Raw genomic sequence first — 27,311 nt, forward strand, 5'->3', positions numbered from 1 at the left:
AAATGACGGAATTAGTGTAATATACTATATTACACTCAATCGGTACGCACAGGAAAGAATTCGTTCAATGATAGCAATAATAACCTTTAGTAAGAACGCACAGAGTCCAGTGAGAAATGTTTATTTGCCCAACACCACTGAAATACATTAAAAATTTTACGTTTCGAACGTTTTAAAATTATCAAAATTCGTTATGGTATTATTTCGACTGCATTCAAATAAGATATATAACCAATATCAAAACATGTTTTGAAAAATAATGTGTAGAACTATATTTTCTATTCACTATTCCATAGAACCTACGTTGGGGATTTATTATTATTTATTTATTTATTTAAAACATCCGGGTAAAAATAAAGAGCATAGTTTCAAATTTCAAATTAATTATACAAATTAACTAAATTACATAATTCTTAACATAATTGTACTTTAAAGATACAACACAAATACGCAATAGATTACAATTTAAGATAATATTATTTTTACTATTTTTATTTCTATAGAACGTATTATAATACTCTATATTTAATGACAGTAGAGAATTCAGTGACACAAATTGAAGTTATTAACAGTGTTGTTAGAGTTTAACTATATGCATTTGTATAGGTCTATTTAATATAACATAATTATGAGCGTTAAAAGTCTGATGAAAGGTACAGATACTCTAGCATCAAATACTTGCTTTTCATTTAATTGTTTCTAATAATTCTGGATGTATGTTTGCCTCCATTCTTTTGTTAAGTTTATATTATATTCACATAAACATTTTACATCAGCTATAATGCGCCAGTAAAATTTTTGAGAGTCTTAATTCCACATCCAATAGTTCCCAATTCACTAAGTTTACAGTTTAGAAAATTTGTTGTATAAGCATACGAAGGTTATTATCATCTTTTTTGAATTTTTTGAATTTTTTTTATGAACCTAACCTGACTGATGTTTCAAATTATTAATCCAAAATCTAATAACGAAGCAACTTAAAAGTATAAAACTTTTAAATAGCTAATAACTGAGATTATAATATGATATAGTTTATGAATATATAATATTGAACCAAAAACCATTGCTACAATAATTTAATTTTGTAAAATATGTAGTATACGGATTATGCATACTTATGTGCTATAAGTAAATAAATTGTATAAGAGTTAGCCTATAACCTCAAAACTATTAGTCATTCAAATACAAAAAACAACCATCCATAACGTTAAATGCAAGTTGGATTGTTTTAATATAATATAGGTAAACATTATATTAATTCTTATTATTTTATATGTATGTGATGAATGAATAAGTTAAAATGTACGATCCTACATCACGCATATACACCATACGAATGACGTAATTAAAAAATATAATTATTAAATTACAAATAATCATACTATTGGTGATTGAATATTATAGATGGTCGAGCAAAGCAATCTAATATAAGACTTAGACAAGCCTCCCAAGTAGTCTGTATGTCTCAGACAAATAACTGAAGCTTCTTGGTATATTACCAAGAATATAATCCATAAGAACTTACAAATATTGACAGTATGAAATTGAACTAGCAACCAGAAACCAGAGACAATTTCATTCCAAACTCAAACTAAACCAAAATCCTCTAATCTCTCGCATGCCATCTATCACTGTTCACCACCCCTAACAATCCACCGAGAGAAGTCTCAAACGAAGAAGGCCACGTTTGACACTTTCAAATTATAATTTTCTGATGCAAATATAAACATTAAAAAAACTTGCTAAAAACATTCCGTTTTAATGAATTGTTTCCCTACTCACGCCCATCAAGCCAACGCAAAATATATATTATTACTTACTGTCCTTGTTTGTATAAATTGCAAATAAAGTTTAAATTAATAAAAGTAAAAAAGTATAAAATCATTTAGTTGTACAGTAGTAATTAGCTGGTATAATATTTTGTTTCTTGAACAATTTGGCTGGACTATATTTTAAAATTAAAATGTTTTTTTAGCTCGGTTTTATTATAATATAATACTTAGTAACCTATCGTACATTATTACATAATAACATCATTATAACTGAAGCACATCCTTGAAATTATACGTCTCGTAGGAAGGGTTTTGGTATAATAATAACTGATAAGAGTGATTTTTGTTATGAGCAAGTGTACCTACTTTGTATTTTAGTAATCCTGTAAATGCCGGTGATTAGGGTACGATAGGAAATTGACGACGTTAGTTTAAAGCTTTAACTAATTTAATATGAAACAATATTTTTACAAGCAAATACGATTTTAAATTGTAAAGGCAGTGTTTGAATAATAATGAAATCGTTTTGGAAAATTGTTACGAGATCGATGATACAATACAACGGTCATTTTTCGTGTTCACGTAGACAAAAGAAAAAAAACAGCATTAAATTACCAAAGAAAATACATCATTGTCATTCTGCATTCAATGTCTGTTGTAGCAGACACCAGTACCATGGGTACCTGTGTAATAATAACAATTAATGATAATATAGTAATTATAATACCTAACGAGTAACGGTTGAGCATCATATAATCAGGTACCGAAAATGTGCGAAAACGGTCCCACGTCGGATGGGAACAAATATAATATTTTTCAAATTTTCACTTTTTTCCTCCCACCTTTGACAGATGATCGGACACTCGTGCCGCCGGGTCGTAAAAATCCGCACTGCGGACATTAAAGCGTCTGCAGATTGTTTGAAAATGAAATAAATTATGTACAAAATAAAAACTCTAATCTATTCCCACTTTCTCTGTTGAGCGGCCACTTTTGTTTTTGCCACTTCCTTCGCCTCGGATGCGCTCGATTGATAATAATATGGAAATACATACCTAAATGTTATAAATTCAGAATATATATGTACAATGACCGGAAAAATTGGCAACATTGCAATTAAATCGTGTTAATTGGTTATTATGGTTTCAACCTGCACTACTTTGAAAATAAAATAACTAAATTACGAAAAAATATTATATTGTACTCGCTCTATAACCTGCAATAAGTGTCTGATCGATTGTATTTTGTTTTTAGATCGGATTTCCAAGGATGGGACCAAACGTCGTCTCCTTATCAGCCATAATCATCATCATCGCCATCACGTATGTTGCCACAACCAATGGTGAGTAAAGTTAACTACGTATCATCAAATATAAACGGGATAATGGAAAAAAATAAAATTAGGTTTCGTTTTGTAGCGAAAAAAATCTAATTTTTGTTTCAAATGCTTTTACCGAAACATGTTGTATACGATCTCGTATTTATAGTAATAATATATTCTGAACAGCAAACCGCCGAAAGTGCACATTGTCGAGGAAAACATATAAATATATAGCGTCTCATTATTCTTCGTCCCATCCGTTCTGTGGGGTTATTTGTATCCTTGTCGGCCGTGTAATGCTGACTGATCTAAATCGAGAGCGATCACACGGGCTGCGAACATGCATTTTGACGAATTCATTAAATTTTGCGATTCTACCTATATAAAATCATATTATGTATAATTTCGTACCTGCAGCTGGCATATAAATTATGTAGAGTTCTCTTTTTTTTTCGAAATAAGTAGGTATTTTGAAGAAGATCGAAAACAGTTTAATTATTTATTCGCTGCAACTGCAGAATAAGTAATAATATTATGTATATTATATATTAAGATTGTCGACAGGCTGTTATATACCTGATGTGCAATGGGTCTAATTGCGGACTCAACTTATTAGAGACTTACGTAACTTATATTATCAGATTAATCGTATGGTAAACCATCATTAGTGTGCATGAAACACCTTATCATAACCAGCAATAAGAATTTTATCAAAAAAATGTTGGTAAATTTACCTAAATAAATATTTTGAACTTCAGGTTTATTAGTATCAAATATAAACACTAAACACGGTAGACAGTAGTCAGTATAAGGTATTATATTTATATAAATCGATACCACTAGATAGTATCGGCACGCTTAATGTTCCAATATTGTATTATATATGAACAGTGTAAACGTATATATATATATTATATTATATTAGGGAAGTTTCAATGTAAAAATATGGACAACTTAATCTCAATACCTTTCTTAAAAGTTTTTATTCATTTATTTTTTGTATATATGTATATCCATTCATAATATATAATATATATGTTACCTATTATTATTATGAGTACTTATTATAAGACTCGTATAACTAGTGCTATATTTAAAATATATTATATACATATTAAATTTATGTATATTTCCCATTGCTATAATATTAAATTGTGTATTTATATTATCTATCTACTTATGTGTGTTTCAAAATTCAACAGAATCAAAATTGATAAAATAATATTATATTTTTAATCAACTGGAAGAGCTCACTTCTTTAATTAGAGACAAATGGGAACTATAGGAAAGTAGGACAGTTAAAAAAATTTTTCAAAATAAAGTCACAATTTTGCCATTCATCTTAAATAAAATCAGAAATGACGTCACACTTACATCGTAACATATTGACATGAAATCTATGCAAACTGCAAATAATAATATAGAACGATGTTTCGTATAATAGAACGGTGGTATGCGTAATACGCCCAGGAAAATTCGCCTACGTAATATTAGTTTTATGGTTTATATGAACCCGGCCCTGGTCTGCCGCAATGTATGTTTTCCGGTTATAAACAGATATTGTTATACATTAATTACGTGGCGATATAATCATCCTATTCTTTGGTTTTAATTTATACAAATTATGGGTATAAGAAATGCCGTGAACGATTATTACGGTGGCATTAAATTTAATTGCAAAGTTAAATTTGAATAATATAATTTTATTATTATACACGCGCCGTTTATTCTTTCTATAAGCATAACAAGTCGAAACGCAATGATTTGGCTTTGTTGGTATGAATATGTACTGTTGTGTTGTGTTATCTAAACTTACTTGTTATAATGTTATGACTTAATATTTTTTTTATTGGACCGTCATTGCTGATCAATGATGACAATTTTGTTTGCTTGAATTTAAAATACTTTCCTTTGATGTATTTCAGATGATTGCACAAAGTTTTTTTTAATGAATTTTGACATATTATATTGTATACATGGTATACTATACATAATATATAATCATGTACGTGGAATTTCAATAATAAACAAATAAGAAAAGTATTTTCGTTATTAAAATATGCCACAGTGTATTATGGTTTATTACTACTGTGAATTTTTTCATTAAAATTAAACTATAGTGAAGTTTTGTAATTTATTTAAGAGACCCGAACAACCATTTTTAATCAAGCATAATATTAAATGTTTCATAAAATATCGTTAAAACTTAAAACTATATTTACTGAATTTACTAATTCGCAATTGATTAATAATTAGTATAAAGTATAACTAATATATTACGGAACTTAAATGTCTTAAATTAATCGATTTTAATATTTTTAAATAATTAAAGAGTTCTGTGAATATTATAATCGAAACTACATTTTCGAATACTGCGAGCATTGTATTTTATGTTGTTATGACAGTGGACTGCGTGAAAGGTAAACCAAGACCGGATACAGTGAATTTAGAAACAAAATAATATCTACAAGCGTTTTCAACCCAACGTTCGCCATTTCATACAATATTTTACATTTTTTACATATTAATAAGAAAATTTAAGGTACTTAACGGATCAATTAAAATCGTAAAATTATCTATTTAAATAATAAAAAAAAAAATTAATTTGCATCCTGAGTTGAATGTAAATAATTAGACAAATGACGATTTTGTTAATTTTATTTTAAGTCCAGTTTGGGGAATTTTGCGGATGGTTTGAATAATTGTTTAAAGCATTAAAAAAATAGCAATAATCACCCATCGATGTATATAATTATATAGACCTGAATAACTGAATCATTAAAATAAAATATATAACGATAACGACTACATTAGGATAATTGGAAAAATTTGTCTTTCGATTCAAACTAACCTGCACTACAGTGGTGTGAATTCTGCATAATACCAGATAGTATGACAAGACTATTTTTTCGTCGTAATATATAGTAGGCACCTATTTATAAAGTATGAAAAACAAAGACTCATGCGTATAGTGCGGTTTTATTTCTAATTTAAAAACAAATCCGATGGCTTAACATTATGTAGGCAATAGGCATACATCAGCTGCACATAGTATATATTATTACTATGCGATTCCTCTGCGAACTTATGCGATACGCGCTCGAGGTAAAGCAAATTCATTTTGACGGATTACTTTTAGATTTGAAATAAAGTCGATATCGATCGAGAATTATTATTACTGTCGATTTTCTTCGAGCAATCGGATAATCCTGCGCGGAATAAGTACATCCGCCGTAGCAAGAATTTAATTAACGTTTTATAAAGCTTCATTGGAAAGTGTGTCATTTTTGTACACTGCAGAAAACAGTGAATTACATTTTCGTACGCATTCTCTTGTGCATGTTATAATTTGTTTTACATGGTTTTTGTCAGACGTTTCTCATTAAATAATCTGTATTATATATTATATAAAAAAAAATTAACGTTCTCTGGAAATTCAATATATTTTTTCATCGTTCAATTATGACGGAGAATAGATCACTACGGGTGGTGGGACTATACTTATTTTATATCTGTATAGTTAATCCTGACGGAAATCGTATCGCTTATACCCGTGGAGATTAAATCGCTTTAACGATTTTAAACGGACCTCGATGTAGACGTTAATTATTTTGTGAGTTAACATATTGTAATAAAATATGTGTATAATAAACGCGTTTCGAAATAATGACATTCCATTTTTAACTAAAATAATTTCGACGACAATTATTTCAACTCCAAATTATTATTGTATCTTGTATCCAGTTTGACGTTAAATATTTTTATATTTCAACCTTCGGAGATGGTACTTATAAAATAACTCATAGCTAGTATATATTTCACTGTCATCTAGATTTCGGTTGATCAACACAGAGCTCGGAGTTATTTTTCGGATTGTTTGTCAAACAATAAGCGAATGCCTGCATGCGTCTCGCCCGTGTTAAAAAATGCGTTATTGTTTAGAAGTGTTGAAACAATTTTTTTATTATAATATATAATAATAAATCTCATTAGCTATGCAACACATTTGGAAACGCAGGAAAGTTAAATCTACCATCATTATAATAATATGAACACAGGGTCACTCGAAACACTCGTCACACGTTACAAAATATTGGAAATTTCGTAAAAAAACGGCAACTAATTCATTGCTCTTGTATTGTTGCACAAAATTGAACGACCCCGGCGTATTAGTAGGTACATTATAATATAATGCGTGTGTATATATTAACATGTAGAAGTAATTCATCTGCAAGTCTGCGGGAATTTATACATGTACCTTATTTAACTGTTATAAAAATGAATCAAGATTTTATAAATAATACTCATTCTATAGGTTGACATAAGCGAAAATCGGAAGTGCTAGAGAGGTTAGGCAATCCAAAAATACGAATATCTTCACCAAAAATTTTAGAAGTTCGAACGAGTATAATTAATTATAAGTTTTTATATTTTGAATGAGTGGAATTAAAGTAGGTACTAACATTTTGTGGGGTACTCCTGTACCTACCACTCCACTCCGCTAATGACTGAAATCAATTAGTGTAAATCGAACTTCTCAAAAAATATTTTGAATAGAAATATGAAATTATTAAATTAAAAATGTGTGCAGTCACTGAAAAGTAAAAAGTAAAAAAAAAAAATGTTAACCATCAAACATTTTTTATTTTATTTTCAAAAATATAATTTCTTTTGAAAATTTTGTTTTATAATGTACCTATTGATATTATTTAAACAATACTCCCGAGGAGTATACAACTATACACGTTAATATGTTTTCAGGAAATGTTTTGAGGAAAAAGAATCACCTTGCATATTGTTGTATACTTGTATAAATTATTAATTAAAATGGTTCAGTTTTGTTCATATAGTAAACAGTTCACTTCAAAAAATACAATGACAGGGATTTACGAGGACGTAAGGTAAAAACAACCCTATGCGTCAATGTTCTTACAAATCGATTTAGGGAGACTCCCAAAATATATTTTGGTTCTGATCGCCACCAATGTATTACGAGTAACGACCGACTATAATAGAAGATAATATATAATTTAAAGACGAATATATATCAAAAATAAAAATACTATTCCTATTATTATAGTATAGTGCAGGACATGATGTATTATTTTGTTACCATACCAATAAACGTAATCGTTAAATGTCCACAATAATAGTAATAATAATAACTAATAAGGTAAGATAATATGTAGACCACTTTCGACGTTTGAACTCGTGTAGAATATAAAATCGTCAAATCGACAATAAATAACATTACACGTTTAAGAAACCGTGGATGACAGGTACCACTCTTACTATTATCGCCGTATGAAAAATCAATCAGGCGCAGGGCCGAACAATATAATGGGACGTGCAGGCCAATGTACATACCTATATATATTTATTCGTATACACGAGTCTAATGGTCATTTGCGACGAAAACGTTCCGGTTCCGATACCAGACAAAAGTGTTTAAACGTCCATCTCGGGTCGCGGTGCTGTTTTTAACCGTCGAAAATCGTCTGCGCACGAAGGTTTAATTGTCCGATGATGTTTATACATCGGGCCGGAGCCTGCGGGCGGCGTTGTATGCATGCCTCCTATCCGACCCAGATAACGTAGGTATACTTGGTATAATTTCTAGGTTACCGGTACGCGGGAGACGGTATGCTTATCAACCCGTAACCAGGTGACCGGGTGGTTACTTTGCGTTGCGGATATGTATAAATAAACTGGTGTGTACATTATGGTAATCGATTCCACCGTGGCTAATGGCGGATCTGGATGGGAAATCGGTCAGACCGTACTATATTACACTGTGTGCAGGGTACTAATATATGGATCGTAATGCGAGGTGTGTATTGGAAAAGAAAATTCGAAACAATGATGACATTGAATTATAAATGCAGATTTTCAGCTATTGAAAATTGGACCTGAACAGACGGCGTTTATTCAATTACGACTCGCGTCTGTTGTAAATCATCGATCGAATTGTGCGGACAAAATAATAGATCATTTGCGGATAACTACTATAATAATATTATAATGACATCGTATAATAATAATAATAATAATAATAAAAAAAATAATAAAATAAAATAATAATCATAGTAATAATAATAGAATAATATGTTTTGCGTTCGTCCCTGAATTATATATTATTTTATTTTGATCAATGGAGTTAGAATTTTCGTTCACCTAATAGTATTATGGCAAGAGTAAAAAATGTGGTGATGTTGCAAACACGAGAAAAGTTTCATTCCATTAAAAATACATTGAAACGTTTCACACATTTCATTTCGTATTATTTTATAACCTATAATAGATACCCTTTACATGAAAATTACTGTTACAAACCCCGTGCTGCAAGTCTTTCCAATTATATTGTTACATATGTACTAGTGACGAGTCTCTATAACATAATATAATTATCAGTTTTATTGTAAGTTTCGTGGTCCAGCACGTTCCGACGACAAACAAAATAACAATATTGAATAGGTACATAGAATATGATACACGGAGTATCATCTTTTAATGAAAACTATTCATTTTTTCAGTGTCTTATTTCGTACTTCACACACAATGTAATAATATATGTACGTTTGTGTTTGTGCGTGTTTGCTTTCCAAACACTTTACTTTCGATTTCAGTGGACATTCATACAGTAGGTATTCATTCGTTTCATGTGTTTTCGTTTGTCTCATTAGACGATTGAGTCGTGTTTCCATATGGAATATACCGAAGACCAGTTTTATTTCTATTTGGCGTAAGAAACACAATGCGAACCAATTAAATGCCACATAATAATATTAAAATAGTTATGGCCATATAGGTGTATAATATATAATGTCAATCGAAATTGATAAAAAACATAGTTGCGTACAGTAGAAAAAAAATTATTATTAGATGTTTCATTCAAACGTCGATGAATTTCCGCGCTTGATGAATATAATATCTGTAGTAGTCTATTAAAAATATATTATGTGTCCGAAAAGCATTTTACTTTTTTTTTTAACATATTATTATGTGCACTGCATAATTTATTTACGCATCAAACTGTTTGTAATAATATACAGCTATAATATTAGTATACACATAGCTGCAGTATAGATGCACTAACGACACAAACTAAATTAAAAATACATTTTATTATAATATAAAAGTGTATAATATGCAAATGGAAATTTAAACGAGACTTAATGACTACGTTTTTCTCTTAGTGAATTCTGAATGCATAGCTAAATGCAAACACATAGCTATTCTGTTCACGATTGCCGTTATTTTCAATTTATTTACCTATGTATGTTTTATATTGTATATTTGTAAAGTAAACACGAAACATCAATGATAGAATTTTATTTATTTTTCAAACTTTTTAGATGCTTTCTGTCAAAACACATAATACACATAATAATATACTGGCTAATTATCCCCCCTCACGTTTTTTATATTACTTATTTAAATTTAAAGATCGCCTGTTTAATAATTTACAGTAAAATAGGGTGGTTTTCATATTTTGTGTTATAAGGTTGTATTGGCACAGAATATTTCTTAAATGGAATTCTCATATTTAAGTTTATTAGTAGAGGCCTACTCCCTATAATATAAAATGTACTAGAGCGATCTACTATCGTAAGAAACTCATAATTTCAGAAAACAATAAAGTTTTTGAAAATATTTAATTTAAGTAATTTAAAGTCGTTACAATATCTTTAGAAAAAACAAACTATAATTTTTACTATTTTTTTATCGCTATCAATTATACTTGATTTTTACTGTTTTGATTTTTTGAATGATAACATACATTATTACAACATATCATTTACTAAAACAAACTATTATTCAGAGTGTTTTGATCTAAATATTTGACTAATAGTTTATTAGTTATTGTTATTTAAAGTTTTGATGAGTTTATTGTCATTATTATTTATTAAGTAAAAAAAATATAGTTTATAGAATGATTGTCGTATGTTAAATAGATCACCTGGTACTTATTCGCATGGTTAAATTTTAGTAATATATGTTTCACAGTTGGTTCTTTAAAATTAATTAAGCGGAAAAACTTTTTAAACTTCTTTACGTACTTTAATGGTCATAATGATAAACGCACGTCGTGTGGTCATTAATGTCACTAAAGCTTATAATAAAACTTACTAAAAACTTATTGAACTTAAATGGTTATGTATGTTTTAAGTTAAGAATTATAATATAGAGCTATAATAGCTTAACTACTTAAATGAAAACTATCTATAGTTTTTGTTCGATTATTAAAGAACACATATATTTTTTTGTAAACCTGATTGTTTTAGTTTTATTAGTTATTCTAGGCATTCATTAAAAAATAGGTGTACCTATTTAACCGGTTTAATCATTTTAGAGATTAACATGGTCATTGATCATACAGTTTCTGATTTCAATTTAGTACTCTAAGAAATCAATTAATTTATAAAGATGCATGAGTTCTTTAATTTCGAGTATTAATTTATATATTATTTAAGTTTTTTTTTTAAATTTAGGTTTACATAATTTATTAGACTTATTATTAAAAATTAAAAAAAAAATCCGAGTATTAGTGGTAATTGTTTTCTTTAAAAACAAAATATCATGATTTATCTAGATAATTGATGTCTATATAAGAATAAATATATGTTTGACGTTGAGCTTGTATAAATTACTTTGTTGTTTTAAGACATTTTATGATTTATACTTATCGAAACTTTTGTTTATACATTATACATAATTTTGTTAAACATGGTAATTTCACATGAATTTCACGGAGGAAAAACCAGATTAATCTGTCAAATCATCTGACGAATAATGCGCGTTTAAAATTCGCTCAGTAATTCATGGGACGTGTTTGACTTAAATAGGTACTAATCTTCATACTATCGTTTCTTCGTGTGTTCCTGTTTAAAAACTTATTTAAGGTATATTATATTAATTAATTTAAAGTAATGTAGTCATTAAGATGGACATTTATAATTTGTGCACAACATTTTATTTTAAATTAATTTCAATTTTATTTTACTTAAGTTATCTAGTATTTGAGGAGAAGCAATGTCAATAGTTCCTCTTTTGATTTTCTTTAAATACCACATTTAAAAAAGTTACCCACCAAGTATTAGATTTCGGTTAAATTCATTACGGTACATAATAATATTAATCACATTATAATATTGTGGTATTTCCGCATAGGAATTTTCAATCGGAATATAAATGAACTCGTCGACGACGCGGGCAGAGAATGTGACTTTCGTTTGCGTGGTTTTCGAGAATACCCGTTTTGCCCCCTTTGATTGTCGAAGAAATTTGTACTTAGCTACTGCCGTAACAAAATTATAACAATAATTATAGTGAACGACCAGTCGACGGGCGTAATCACAATAATAATAACATATACTTACCATCTTTGGTCTGGTCATCACTCGTCGTGCATGACCAAGTGAAGTATTTTTATGTACATAATAATAATGAACATTATGATTTATGGTGTTATAATTATAATACAGGGTGTAACAGAAAGACCTGAAAAATGAAATACATTTTGTTTTAGTTAATATTTTTTTTAAAAAATCTTTTCAGACGTTTCCGGTACACATATTATAGTATGATATTTTAGTACTGAAACTCAAACATTTTAAATTAGATATTTTCTTTTTGAATCCGACGTAGCCAGTTCGTAAGTCTGGTTTTTAGGAAAATTGAAATTGAAATTGTATAAATATTTATTCAAGACGTGTAGTTTATTTTTTAAATTTTATCGTTTTTGTTAAATAAAGTTGATATAGTCGTAATAACATTTTAAATTCAAAAGTTTTAACTTTTTTGAAAAGTCTTATGATAATTTTTATATAGGAACTTTTTAAAATTTAAATATATTTTCAAAAATTTAGTACTTTCAAATGTGATGAGTTACTTCAAAAATTTTAAATTTAAAAATAAATCACTCGACTTAATTAAATATTTTTACAATCAAATATTTTCTAAAAACTAGATTAAAAATTTGGGTGTTTTTAAATTTTCAAAAAAAATTATCATCAGATGTACGTACCAACAATATTGTACCATACGAAATCACAATTAAAATAATAGCTTTTATGTGTAATTATATACAGCTTAAAATTAAAAATTTTAAATGCATGTTCAAAATTGGCCTAAATAGTTAATAGGCATGCAATAATGCCCTTCAAATATGCACTTTTTATACATTGAAAATTACTATTATAAGTTAATTCAAAATGTTATGTTTAAGAGGGTATATTTTATTTTAAATTACATATTATGATATTATTATGGCATCTACAATCAATTTACTAAAGATACCTAAGTAGAGTATTTCAACCAATTATTACGGTGTTTTGAGTACAAATCTCTAAAGGATTCATGAGACGATGATGTAATTAAAACATTAAATAAATTTGTTTATTATTTATAATTTATTCACGAAGCTATTAATTACATTAAATTATATAACCATTCAAAGTTGTATTATTCGTAAAAATATGTAAAACATCTTCATATTATTTGCTCTGAAGGAAAAAAATACGAATAATAAAAGAAAAAATATGCACTAAAACTTTCGATACTTTGTTCGTAAAATCGTTAAACTATTATATTGCTTACCTAGTGGCTAGTATTAAGTCTATAATGAACACGAAAACACCAACTTCGAGCCCTAATGATAGATAATAATACATATATATATATATAGGACACATTGCACACTAAAGTTTTAACGATATCAAGGGAAAATAGAAAACTTAACAAAGGCTACTACAGCAGCTGAGCTGATCCCTGCACCCACACCGTCCGTGTAAGGGTTTGATCTCATTAAACCGTGAAACATTTCAAAGCAAACCCTGTACTACAATGGTATTGAAAGTTGTGAATTGGAAATTCCGACCAAACTGCGTTATAGTATCATAAATATATCTGTATTATATTACACACGTATAACTACGTTTCTCGGTTTCCGCCATTAATTCGACGACAAAGTGTTATATATCTATGCAAAGAAAACGTTTACGTAACTTTTTTAAATAATAAAAAAATTAAACGGTCTTATAGAACATAATATATGCTTAGTTCCCACGTGAAGTTCTAGACTAACATTTCGGTTTCGAACAATATAATTATTATGATTTCTTTTAAGTTTTATTACGCGTTGCAATGCACATATAGGTAACAATATTTTCGTTGGAAATAACATAATAATTAATGATAAAATGTACGTTTTCTTTTACATCCGTTTTTTCCACGTGAGCGGATACGACTGTGAATAATGCAGCAATGTCGGAAGGAATCGTGTACCGATGTTTTACAATAATTTTTAGAATGGTTTTATCTAAGGGCACGACAAGTCCTCATTTGCATACTATCCGTCTTACAAGTGTGTGGTGATGAAGTCAATTTATTTTCATAATTTCACGTTTAGTTTCATTAGATTCAATATTATTTATTTACCAAACATTAAATTTAAAGTATCATTAGTGTTTTTTTTCGGTACCACAATTTTAATGTGACCTGTATTATAGCAGTTCAATTTAAAATTGTTATGACTCACTTTAAAATTAAAATATTGCAAAACCCATGGAGAGAACACTTAGCGTGGTCACCTTTCAGTTAGTTGATGTATTATTATCTATTACATGATTTGCAAACATTAGCACATTTTTCTAATTGATCAGACGTAGTGAATCGACGTTCTGGGCGCTGAGTGAAGTTGGTGTCCTGAAATAGTTTTTAGCTTATAATATTTTAACAATATAAATTTGAAAATTCAAAAATCTATTTGTAAAATACTGGCACATATTTTGAATCGATCGGATAATGTCGGGGGCTAATACTACACGCGCAGATCAACCGAGAGTTCCTCTTGTGAGTTCTAAAGCTTGCGGTATTCGAACTGGGGACTAAGCTTGAAATAAAAACGGATGAAGAAAATATCATAACAATTTTATATCTTTTTACCATTACACGTATCAGACCGGGAAAAGCTTTTATCATATTATTATAATAGCACCCAATACAGTCGGTAAATACCGAGCCGGGTCGTAACGCTCCCGTACGGTGGATAAAATGTCAATACGATTGTAAAATACATTTTAAAAGCGACAACAACGACAATTAATGCATCACGCTCCGCGACGGGTTTGACGTAATAACCGGTCGGCGACGGTAAATCACATTTTTAAACGTACACAAATACGACGCATAATAATATTATATACATTATACATAACACGATCGTATTATACCTACGACAGCGACCGCATTTGTCAGAAAAGCGATTTGTAGTTTAGTTCAGCCTCACAGTTGTATCGACGGGGACAATAACACTGTAAAAGTGTCTATGCGACGTACAATAATACAGTCTCGGGACACGCGAATTTTCCGATCGATCGCGTGCACCAAATATATATATATAAATGCAATACAAATAACTGTGTGCCTGCGACCGAACACGGGAAATACGGTTCAAGTGTTCGGCTCGCGACTCGCCGAGTTTTCATACCCGTAAGACACACGACACGCGCTCACACTTTTACTCTCGTTGGTATAATACACACGAACACCACAGCCCTCGTATATTATATAATATCGTTCGATTTTCTTGTGGATATAACTGCACATAGAGCTGGGAAGTTTTCGCGGTTAAAAAATGCGTATACAATTTATCGCGATATTGCTGTAAAAAGAGGGTCATCAAAATTGCATCGCTGTAATGTCACAACAACTTTGTTTTGGACGTTTTGACGAAAAAAACGAACAAGTGACGAGACTGAAGACACTATATTATATAATATGATGTTATATGTTATATACTGTCATATTGCGGTACTACACGTCGAGATATCGAATTTGATGGCACGTGCGTGGTATTTTGAGTTTTAATCTGTTGAGTGTATTATAACACAATTTACTAATTGCACACGCCATCACTAAAACCTCATAAAACTGAATTAGAACCTTACTTATGATATATTTTAAAATATTTGTGACTATATTTGTGCATAATATAGTAGTATAATTTAAGGGTAGCCCCCTTCACGAGCCGAAGTACTGCACAATCACCCTCAATCCGTAGCCAACATCATTAAATTCATCACACCCACCTATCTTCAACCCAAAATTTAAAATTAATGTTTAGAATATGTACACATAATAATATGTTTTAGATTTAAATTATTTGTAAATCCAATTGCCCACATCGCCAAGAGTATTGATTCAATAATTAAAAAAAAAAAAATTAAGGGTACCTACGTATAAGTTCTGGGATTAATATTTTATGTCGAGAATGAGGATCTGAAAATTGTAATAACAATTTAACATAACCAGAATTCATTGATTTTTTTTAAAACGCCAAAGTCATATAGGACAGGAAAGGCGTGTCACTCAAAAAGATAAAAAAATCCACTCCGCAATAACCACCTATTTACCTGTAAGCGAGAGAAAATATTTCTAAGATAACTGAAGTGACCGATGAATCTGTTAGACGGGTGAAAGCAACAAAGCCCAGGACGATATAATATGTTCGGATTTGATGTGTATGTATGTACACAAAGTACCTATATAATATGATTCGGTGTGTGCTCGCGCGATCGGATTTTTTTCATCTTTTTTTTTTATAGCTATGTGCATACAGAGCGATCTATTTAAACGGCTCGGAATTTTCCGAGTGAATTTTTGCGTTTTTGAAAAATGTGTTTCCAGTTCGAAGTACCGTATATTAATAATTATGACACTACATTTTTACAAAAAATCTGGATCGCGGTTGATCAGGGTTTTCAGTTTTTAGTAAAGTTTTCTGCTTCTGAAATTTAAAATAATATGGATTGTAGTTGAAAAAATGATTTGTATAGAAAATGTTTTGGATCCGTAGCGTGATAAATATTTGAAAACACACAGAAAAATAAATGTATTATATTTATATACCTATTTCAAATGCACAGACATAGACTTGGAACATGAGAGTAGCCATTAACTAGAATCACTCTGTATACGGAACAGTTATACTGCGAGGAGTGGAGTGGGGGGGGGGGGAACTCTGAAATCGGTCACACCCTGCACGGGTTAAATTGCGTAACACACGTCGCACCAATATCCAACAACAATATTATATTGTCTACAAAACAACCTGGCTGGAGGGAGGGCCCGGAAAATAATAACAAACAAATTGACAATGATAACGCGTGACACAACTCAGCCAGAACTGATATCGCTTCAAACGCACACATGACACATACTACACACGTACAACCGATTATGCCATGTGCGTATATTGTTTATTTTATTATTACAATATATATTTATATTTAGGTGCAGTCATAAATGGTTTATCAGAAGCTACGAGTTCAATTAACTGCAGAACACAGTTTTTTATTTATTTTTATACTAAATAATATTTAACAATTTTTCCGTATCTTGGAGTCATTTTAACCACATCGAAGTCTCAATGTTTAATCATTCCTCAGAGTTATTCAGACTTCATTTTAGCATCGATTTGCAATCAACTAAATACTCAATATTTTACAATGCTAAGAAAGTTATTCATACTACGTTATAATATATCTTAAAATATCATTTTGCATTTGCGTTTGTTTTAACAATAAATTTGGAGACATTTTAATTACGACGAATAGAAGAAAAATCAACATTTGTTTTATTAAGTCAAAATCAGAGTTCATGTATTGGACATTAACTACAATTGGAGTTAAAACAATTAACGATTTTTATGTGTGTGCCAATGCGAACGAAAGAGATGGAAATTCTGTTGCGTAATATTATTATAAGAAAAACATCTCCAGAAACTTTAAATGAAAAAAAAACAGTGTTGTAGGTACGCGCCGCCGCTTAGTTCGCCTACTTTCTACCTAACTTTTATAGTTAAAATGACTGTTATTTATGCACACCACGAACAGACGCGGGTAATAAGGGATGTGACTCGAGGCGCATTTTGGGGGGGAAGAGGTGATGGGTGATCGCTCCGGGTGGCACTTAAGCGTAGGACACACTTTTTTTGTAATGTGATAGTCCAGATTTGCATATTTTATAGTTATTCTAATTTTCCTTTTTCGGTACTTCAATGCAAAACTATCGCAAAAATGTTGATGTTTTAAAATTAATTGATAATTTATGAATATTAAACCCCGCATTAAATCAATTTTATACTTAATGAATTATTTTATATAGCCCAAAGCTACTCAACCACCGCTTCGCCCTATAAAATATTATGGACATTGACATACCTACTGCAAAATAATCACATGGGACCTGGTAAAAATGAAAAAATTATAACATCCAAACCATTCAAGCTTTTCACTTCATTATTTGTCTACTCATCATCTCTAAAGCGACTTGGTACATAACATAATATAAATCAGTTCGTGATAATAACTTCCCAGTCAAAACTACCAATGAATAAGTGGCTGTACAACCGTTACGAAAGATTTCATTGGAAACAGCAATCAAATATCAATCTTATGATCTCCCAAATATGTTTCATAAAACTTCCAAACAATCGGACTATTAAATATGTCTCAAGTCACTAACGTGATGTAAGGTTAAAATCTAAACAATTTAACGGTGTAAATAAGATGATCAATCTGTTTCCTATATAGGTGGGTCCATATATCCCTCCAAAAATGAAATACTGTTTTCCTCCACTATAACCATTTTCCTCCAAACATTTTTTCGGACTAAATTGATCTCCATTTTACTAACAAATTGTTCTCTTTTGTCTAATATTTCTTTTCTGTAACAGGAATTCGCATTCATTGCAGAAATATCGTTTAGAAATTATAAAAAAAACATAGGTACCTCAATTAGATATTCAATTCAATTATTTCTAATAAATAATTTAATAATCATTATACATTTTGTGTTAAAAAATAAACAATATTTGTATTTATAACTTTCTTATAGGGNAAAAATAAACAATATTTGTATTTATAACTTTCTTTTGGAGGAAAATTGCTTTTATTCAATAAACGGTTTTTCTAAACAATAGTAATTATCAAAAGCCACGACGATAAACATAATATAATATATTATAATTAGATATTAATGTGTGGAACGCTGAATAATCCGAATATGGTGTGTATTTTGTTGTTGATAATTTCAAGTGCATAATCCTACTGGGTCTCGATCTCTAAGGACTCTACTGCTCCAGCGTGAAAGCAATGAGTATAAATTATAGTAATAATAATAAAATAATAATGTATAATAATTTAATACCCACTATAATATAGTATCGTTCTATATTATTATCCTCTCGCCTGCTGACATGTGGTGGTGGTCACCGACAATGGAAACGATTGTTTGCGTGGACCAACACGACACACAATATTATACACAGGTAACATAAACATAATAAAATATTATCAATGCATGCGTATACAATATACATAATAAATGAATAATTGATCAGCTTGCGTGTGCCTTTGGCGCCAGGGAAATTCGCACGACCGTGTGCGTTACGCGATATTATTGATTTACAAAACAAAATGTCGCCGACACCTCCACCACCGTCTCCACCATCACCTCCACAGCGACTCGTCGAATAGTTAAGAAATTTTTTTTTCCGAATGCGTCTCGCAAGCTCTCCTCCACCACCGTACACCGAGCGCGTTCCGTTGACCGTGGTTTATATTATATTTATATACATAGCAGGTGCCGCATTCGAATATTATTTGAAGTTTATACGGTTAGGTGGTTGATGGATTTTGCATATTTTTTTTCTTTTAGTCATACACATCGAAGACTAAATTATAAATGCTACGTAAGTTATAAATATACGACTTTATGATGTCATATTTTATCGTTTTACGGGCATACTTATATTTTTTTGACATAATTCACAGAATCGTCTAACGTTGAAACTCGTAATAAACACTTTACGTCTATATTATGTTCAATGTTCGACGTATATTTCGAGCATCGAAATTCTTTGCTTTTTAAGTATTCTGTTTCGTATACTATTATGATATTAAAAATAAGCACATGTCGAGAAATATAGCACCTGATTAACCAGAAAACACATTATTATAAAAGGATGAAGAAACAAAAGTAATTATTTAATATAAAATATTAGAATTGTATTGTACTTAACTTGGAATTTCAAAAATTCAACATCTATTTTTTGAAATAATAAGTGCTTAAAATATTTTTAAATATATTATTGATGATTGTTTTCCTAATAAAACAGATGGTATGAACTATAATAGTAATAATGTTATTTTTTTTTAATTTGTATACTATTAACGTACGTGTACCTACCGAAGTCGATTGAGGTCAGAATTATGTGCGTAAATGTATTAGTACATAGTATCAAATAAACTTTGTGAAAATTGAATTAGACGAGATTATGACGTGGGTGGAAAACAAAATATTCTCTAAGACATACTCTTGTACATATAGAATAAAAAAATATGTATAAATAATATGGCACAAGATTTTGAAGGCGTTTCTTGCAATATATTTGAGGGTCACGAGAACTCACGTAGAAATGTGATTAATCGAAAAACGCCGGTGGCTGTAAATAAGCAATATAAATTTAAAGTAAAAACGACCCATATTTGGGGAAAGGTACTTTAATATTATATTAAAGTACTCAATTTATAATAATAAAAGCAAATGTAACCATTCCTCCCCCCCCCCCAAAAAAAAAACATAGTAAAGTGTGAACATTTATATGTTATAGTTTTTTTTAAGATTTTAAAGTTATTTTACAATTTTTAACTATTCCTCCCGCTCTCATGAGCTCACATCATACGCATACATAATTAGTAATTGTACATAGTTTTTTTTTATAAAAATATTTAATCAAATAATTTAATTATATACCTATGTAATTATTAATTAATAATACATATTTTATATCAGGGGAAAGTAAGTAACCAATAACCATATTGCTTTAACTGTTGTAGAGCTATTTATGGACACTTTCAACTTTCAATTCTTTAGTTTTTTTTTCTACAATTGTCAGTAAAAAAATTATTAGACACGTAAAAACTACCTAATATAGTAATATCAATACAATAGGTCTCTCATACGTTGTTATTTATTTGTATAGTAATTTAAAATTATTTAAGATAAGTAGTCACACTCAAGTATTTTTTATGCACTTTTATGTATTATTATAATATTTTATACACACAGTAACATTTTTGAAACGATAAGATTAATTTTGCACTTGGAACCTGAATATTTGTAATAAATAAAATATATGATATAAAATTAGATCAACTTTTTAATATTATGGGGATACTTTTATTTATTCATTTTAACATAAATGTAGTATATCGATGGCCCGGGCACTAGATTTTTTGTTTCTGACCGATTTTTCGTAAGATTTTTGTTGTCATGGTTACTTATCAGTAAAACTTATTATCCAGAATTTGTACCAAATTTATACGTTTTAATTACAATTAAAATAAAATATATGTAACTTGTTTTAGAATTATTTTCTTAAAAGTAGATATATTTTTGAAATTATGAGTTCTAATACTTGTCACCAAAAAGCGTTTAGAGAACTATACGATTTAATAAGTTTAAACAAATTGAATTTGATGAATTTACAATCAATAATTAAGATTATGTTTTATTTGACTCAACATTTGAATTATTTCTAATTTAATAAAAAAATTAACTAATAACCTAGCACGGTACTCTTTATTTTTCAAATTACGTTAAAAACCGTATATTTTTACTAAAGTAGAAAATATGAAGTTAGTAGGTTACTTAGTTTCTTATTTTTTTGTTTTTTTATTGTTTGTATATCATTTATATACCTTGACATTACATCATAATATCTAAATGACAAGTGATGGATTCGATACTTATATAATATATTTAAAAATGTATAATATTTAATAATGTACAAGATAATTTATTATTATAGGGTGTTTCAGGAGTCGGTAAGAATTTAAAACCAACATAAAGTATCTCCCATTTATGTATGAAAAATAACCCCCAGAATATTTCTAAAATCGAAGAGCCAATGCTACCAACCACCATTAGGAAAATTCCAATTCGTACCGATTTTTGAAACATCCCATATTATACGCGTTTCTTACATTTTACCCATGCGTGTAGTCAGAGAACATGATATTATAAAAACATGGTCTGTATTAAGAGTTGCAGTTTAATCCAATTTGAGTTTTTATGCTTGAAAGAGGTAATAAAAGTATTATTACCACACATACAGCGTGCAGCTCTTAGGCTATTTAGCTTAAAGTAACAGAAAATATAAATTGTTTATTACTTTATTACTTTATTAGTTTATTAAGTGAATTTCGTTGTTTTGCCTTTGACGTAGTAACTGGAGTGAAATGGTTTTACTGTTCAGATGCCCGACGAATGACATAGGGATGAAAAGGGACTCAATATATTACATATATATATATATAATATATATATAGGTACTCACCTACTTACATCAGAGTTGATGAACACCCCAGATGTCATATTAGTATATTACTTTATCTTTGAGTGACCAGTTGCATACTTAATCTAGATCAGCGGTTCTCAAACTTTTTTTTTCTAACCACTCATATGTATTATTGATCTGTCGCGTACCACTTATGTCTATTTCCATGTGATCGTGTTCAAACACAATTTAAAATATTCATTTATTAACTCTCCGTTCTATCACTTTGTGGCCTTTCGCGTACCGACATGTAGTCTTTCGCATACCACTACTTTGAGAACCTCTGATCTATTTAGATCAATAAAACTAGCAATAATGTATCCACAGAATACTTCATACATTTTAATGGAAAATAATATTATCTAATCAATTAAAGGCTGAACTTTTAAACATCAATACAATAAGTGAACATTTGGGTTTTTACTGAAATCAGACAATGACGTTTCATGCCTCATTCACAATTCATGTTCAATAGTTATATCAAGCAGTTAGTTCACTATTACAAATGACTAATTTAAAACAAAAATTTTTACAAATATATTTTTAAAAAACTGTCGAGGATCCAATTAAAATTCCACGTAACCTACGTTCCTATACTCGACGCTCTGCTTATTTGAATACAATACCATATACTATCATAATGACTTAAGTATGTGAATTAATCAAACACGCATTAGTTATGACTAAAATGCAGTGGTTGTTAATTAGGATCTAAATTAACGTTTAATTAAGATTGTCTATTGTTAACCAAACGATTATTTAAGTATTTATAATATAATATTTTATTAAAACGGGAAGCGATTTACTTCTCGTATATTAAAATAAATATAACATGTCCCGAATCATACATTACACAAACAATAACAATAAAGTGATTGTACAATTGAACAAAAATAATAAAAATTGAAAATGGGTATGGTTTTTTTGGTGACTATCACTTCAACAGACTGTGCCCCGGTTACAAAAACCATCGTGTTCGTACATTTCAAGCTCACTTGATAGACACGTATTTTTTCTAGCCAGTGTGTGTGTGTGTGAAGTGTGATGGCGAAACGACTTTTTGCAAACTGTCCGCTCTCCAGTGTGAATTCGAAAATGAACTTTTATGTATCATGTCTCTTGTATAGCCGAACTACTTGTCACTCAGATAACATCAAAACGGTTTTTCAGCCATGTGTGATGCTAATTTCCTACCACGGCCAAACGACTTTTCATCGTTTATTTTTCTTAACCTGAACATGGATAGTATTTAGTTGTGTATAGGTCTCAGAGACCCCAACATAATACTACTTATTCAAACAATTATTTTAGTTTACCATTCACAATAGTTAATATATATTTTTTTTAGCATTTTTTTATATTGATCTAAAGCCTGGCAATTATGGTCATTAGCTGTTTGTAGGGAGAAATTGTTAACTTGAAACACGTATTTGTATGTGTGGCAAGGGTGTGTTGCTAAAAACCCTGGTGGTCATCCATCCGAGTCCTAGCAACGACGGCCGGTAAGCACGTTCAGAGTTTTGCCGCAGATTGAGCGTACGACCACGCCTCACCAAGCCACATAATTAGTATATATTTACAACAAATATGTATTTATCATTTATGGTTTTAATATAATATCTTGTTTTTGATGGATATTTTCTTACGTATTTAAAAAAAAAATGTTTCTAGCGATCGTAGTTACATCGGATACCATGCCACTAGTTTCTTACAGATTTATTTATATATTTGAATGTATTGTTATCGTTTGCTCCCATAAATTTTCACCCAAACTTATAAGAGTAATCGCTTTTTAACAATGTAAAAATAAGCTTAATTTGAAAAACACATTTAATTATATTTCGTAGTGTCGGGGTTTCGATTACTTGTGAAATATAATTATTTAATACAACTTATTCATTATTAAATATCAATACTTATTGTACCTTAGGTACTGCATGAAAATTACATTTTTTATGACTATACACAGTGATATAGTATACGCCTATATAAATAATGAGAAGTAATATCAATACACATAATCAAATTAAAATTATGAAAATATATTATGTTACGAACATTATTATTATTGACACCGATATTATACAAAAGAAACGATTGGTTTTTAAACATAATTGAATTATCACACTTTTCAACATGAACCTTCTGATTAGCGTCATTAATCGATTGCTATTCTATATTATATATTATTACACATATGTGAATGTGATGAATTTTTTACCTAGTTTATTCTGTTGATTATTGTCTGCGTGATAGATTGGAAACTATTATATAATAATAAATGTAATATAATTCTGAATTGTTATAGCTCAATGGAATTGTACGATGTAATACATCTATTCAATGTCAGAAGAAAAACAATGTTCTATTTTCTTTGAGCTGATCTATATAGAAATTTTATTTTGCCTCATGTTACCGTGCCTAAATTTATTTAGACCGAAACCACACTCTATCGCTTCACATCGACTTTAACTAAGTTATTAACTGCGCTCACACTAGGTACCTATACCTATATTTTTTCTCAGACTTCGGCGTCAGAACTATATTATTTATCAATTAAGTTAGGTATGATAACTCACAAAGGTATGTCGTATGTAGTTTTCGTTTAGATTACATTTTTTTTAATTGGCGTTGGCCCCTCAAATGTGTGGCGGTTCTGGGTCTTTAAGGGGACTGCATCTCCCTTGAAATACCTGGAGCCATTTTAAAAAAATAATACGATACGGATAAGTAATATCCATATAACTCAATAATATTTATTGGGTTTGAGTAATTGTGTTTACAATTTTAAACCTTTAAACGGAAACATATTTTATACTAAACAAATTATTTGTTATGTCATAATAGGTTGCCAATTTTATCCCATCGACAATCACTTCAGATTTATCAGGTTGTCGGAAACCACACCAGTTGGTTCTGAGGTGATGCAGATCGAAGTGCATCCAAGGAGAAACCTCAGTTTGCAACCAATCGATAATGTAAGTATTGCATATAGTTATCTCGAAAATACTAACAACGTCAACACTAAAATTATTATTTGTATTAAATATTTATTCAACAGCACGATGACGTGGCATATTTTAAATTCCGTACAATTAATCGGACAACGATTTCATTAAGACTAGCTCGATCACTAGATGATTTAGTCGACCGACCAAATCCCATTGAATTATTGAAAGTAAAATTAGTGTGTGGAGTTGAAGATGTTTCGGTGATTATTATTTTCTCGCTTATCTTAATACATGAAACCATTAGTTTTACGATTTATGAAATTTTATAAATTTTTATTTATATAAATTATATATATTGTTTTTATTTAACAATCGATATATCAGTTAAACAAATGTAATAATTGAATATTAAACACAATATTTATAACACATGGTTTGATGATTTGACTGCAGGTTAGCTCATCAGTTGTCATTACTACATTCGTGGACGATGTGAATGACAACAGTCCCTATTTCGTGAATGCACCTTACGGTGCCGACATTTCCGAATCCACACCTATCGGTAATTATATGTTTTATTATAAAAAAAAAAATGTAATAATTTATGACTGTATAAAATAACATTTTTAATATAAGCAAGAACTAAGTGTTAATTCTTTACCACAGGGACAACTGTTGTACGGGGAATAAAGGCATTAGACGCCGACAAGCCGTCTACACCAAATTCAGAAATACGATATTTAATCGCTGCTTCCAAGTCGCAAGCCAAGTTTTCGTTGGTAATGGACGCCAATGGTTCTGCGGCGGTGGTACTAAAAGAGTCACTCAATTTCGACGGAGGAGACGAACAATTTTTGTTGGAAGTATATGCCAAAGACGAAGGATCTCCTTCCAGGAACGCCAGTACGGTAGTTGACGTACGAGTGAAACGTGATGAATCTAGAGTGCTGAAATTTACGAGTGAAGTGTATCACAGCCAATTTAAGGAGCATTTCCCAATAACGGTTAGTGATCGTAGAATATTTTTTCATTGTTTTTGAAATGCATTTTAAAATAAAATGGGTAACACACAGGGCAGACGAATACTCCAAGAAATCCCGTTCAACCCACCGATTCACGCATTTTACGATAACAACGCTCTCAATGCTTCGATCAGGTATTCTATGACGTCGCCGGACTTCGATGACGACGTATTTCACATAGACCAGTTGTCTGGCAGAGTATTCCTCGATAAGGAAATTGACGCAGATTTGCTCCCATCAAATATATTTTTGCTCAAAGTAAATTTGTAGTTGTTTTTATATTTAGTTACATTTTGGTTAGATAATATAATTAATGCACGATAATCAAATAGCAAACAAAAACATTAATACCCGATGTTTTTGCAATATTTTATTATTATTATTCGTCACATTGGTAACATTGTCTGTTTTGAAAATGTGTGTAGATTCAAGCGACCGACATGAACAACCCTTCTAAAAATGCACTGGCTGAAGTGGAAATTGAAGCGATCGACGTGAACGATAACCAGCCAAAGTTTGAAGTCGATTCGTACAACGTTAGTGTATACGAAAACATCCCGAACGGCTATAACGTGTTGAGGGTGGTTGCGACAGATCTTGACCAAGGGGACAATGGTGAATTCGTCTATCATCTAGTGGATCCCAGTCAAGCGTTTACCATTGATGGCAAGACTGGTTGGATAACGGTGCGAAACCACACGAAATTGGATAGAGAACAGAAGTCTAGCTTCTCTCTGCGAGTATACGCCCGGGAAAAAATACCGTTTGTAATGCAACAAAAGGAAACTGGGTAAGTGGTGATGATAGAACAGACCTATCATAGAGTATAGAAATAATTAG

The 27,311-nt window shown here is 30.0% G+C and overlaps 1 protein-coding gene across 1 annotated transcript in view; it reads left to right on the forward strand.

Moving 5' to 3' along the window:
• The window catches only part of LOC111037206 (cadherin-89D), a 46,553-nt gene that overhangs the window by 12,310 nt on the left and 6,932 nt on the right, over nt 1-27,311 (forward strand). The window contains exons 2-8 of the mRNA XM_022319605.1: nt 3,027-3,114; nt 25,346-25,476; nt 25,560-25,709; nt 25,903-26,011; nt 26,116-26,453; nt 26,523-26,729; nt 26,897-27,261. Coding sequence (XP_022175297.1) covers nt 3,042-3,114; nt 25,346-25,476; nt 25,560-25,709; nt 25,903-26,011; nt 26,116-26,453; nt 26,523-26,729; nt 26,897-27,261 — 1,373 coding nt within the window. The 5' untranslated portion in view covers nt 3,027-3,041. The remainder of the gene's footprint in view (nt 1-3,026; nt 3,115-25,345; nt 25,477-25,559; nt 25,710-25,902; nt 26,012-26,115; nt 26,454-26,522; nt 26,730-26,896; nt 27,262-27,311) is intronic.

This window comes from Myzus persicae, unplaced genomic scaffold (genome assembly GCF_001856785.1).
Source record: "Myzus persicae strain clone G006 unplaced genomic scaffold, MPER_G0061.0, whole genome shotgun sequence".
Taxonomy (NCBI): domain Eukaryota; kingdom Metazoa; phylum Arthropoda; class Insecta; order Hemiptera; family Aphididae; genus Myzus; species Myzus persicae.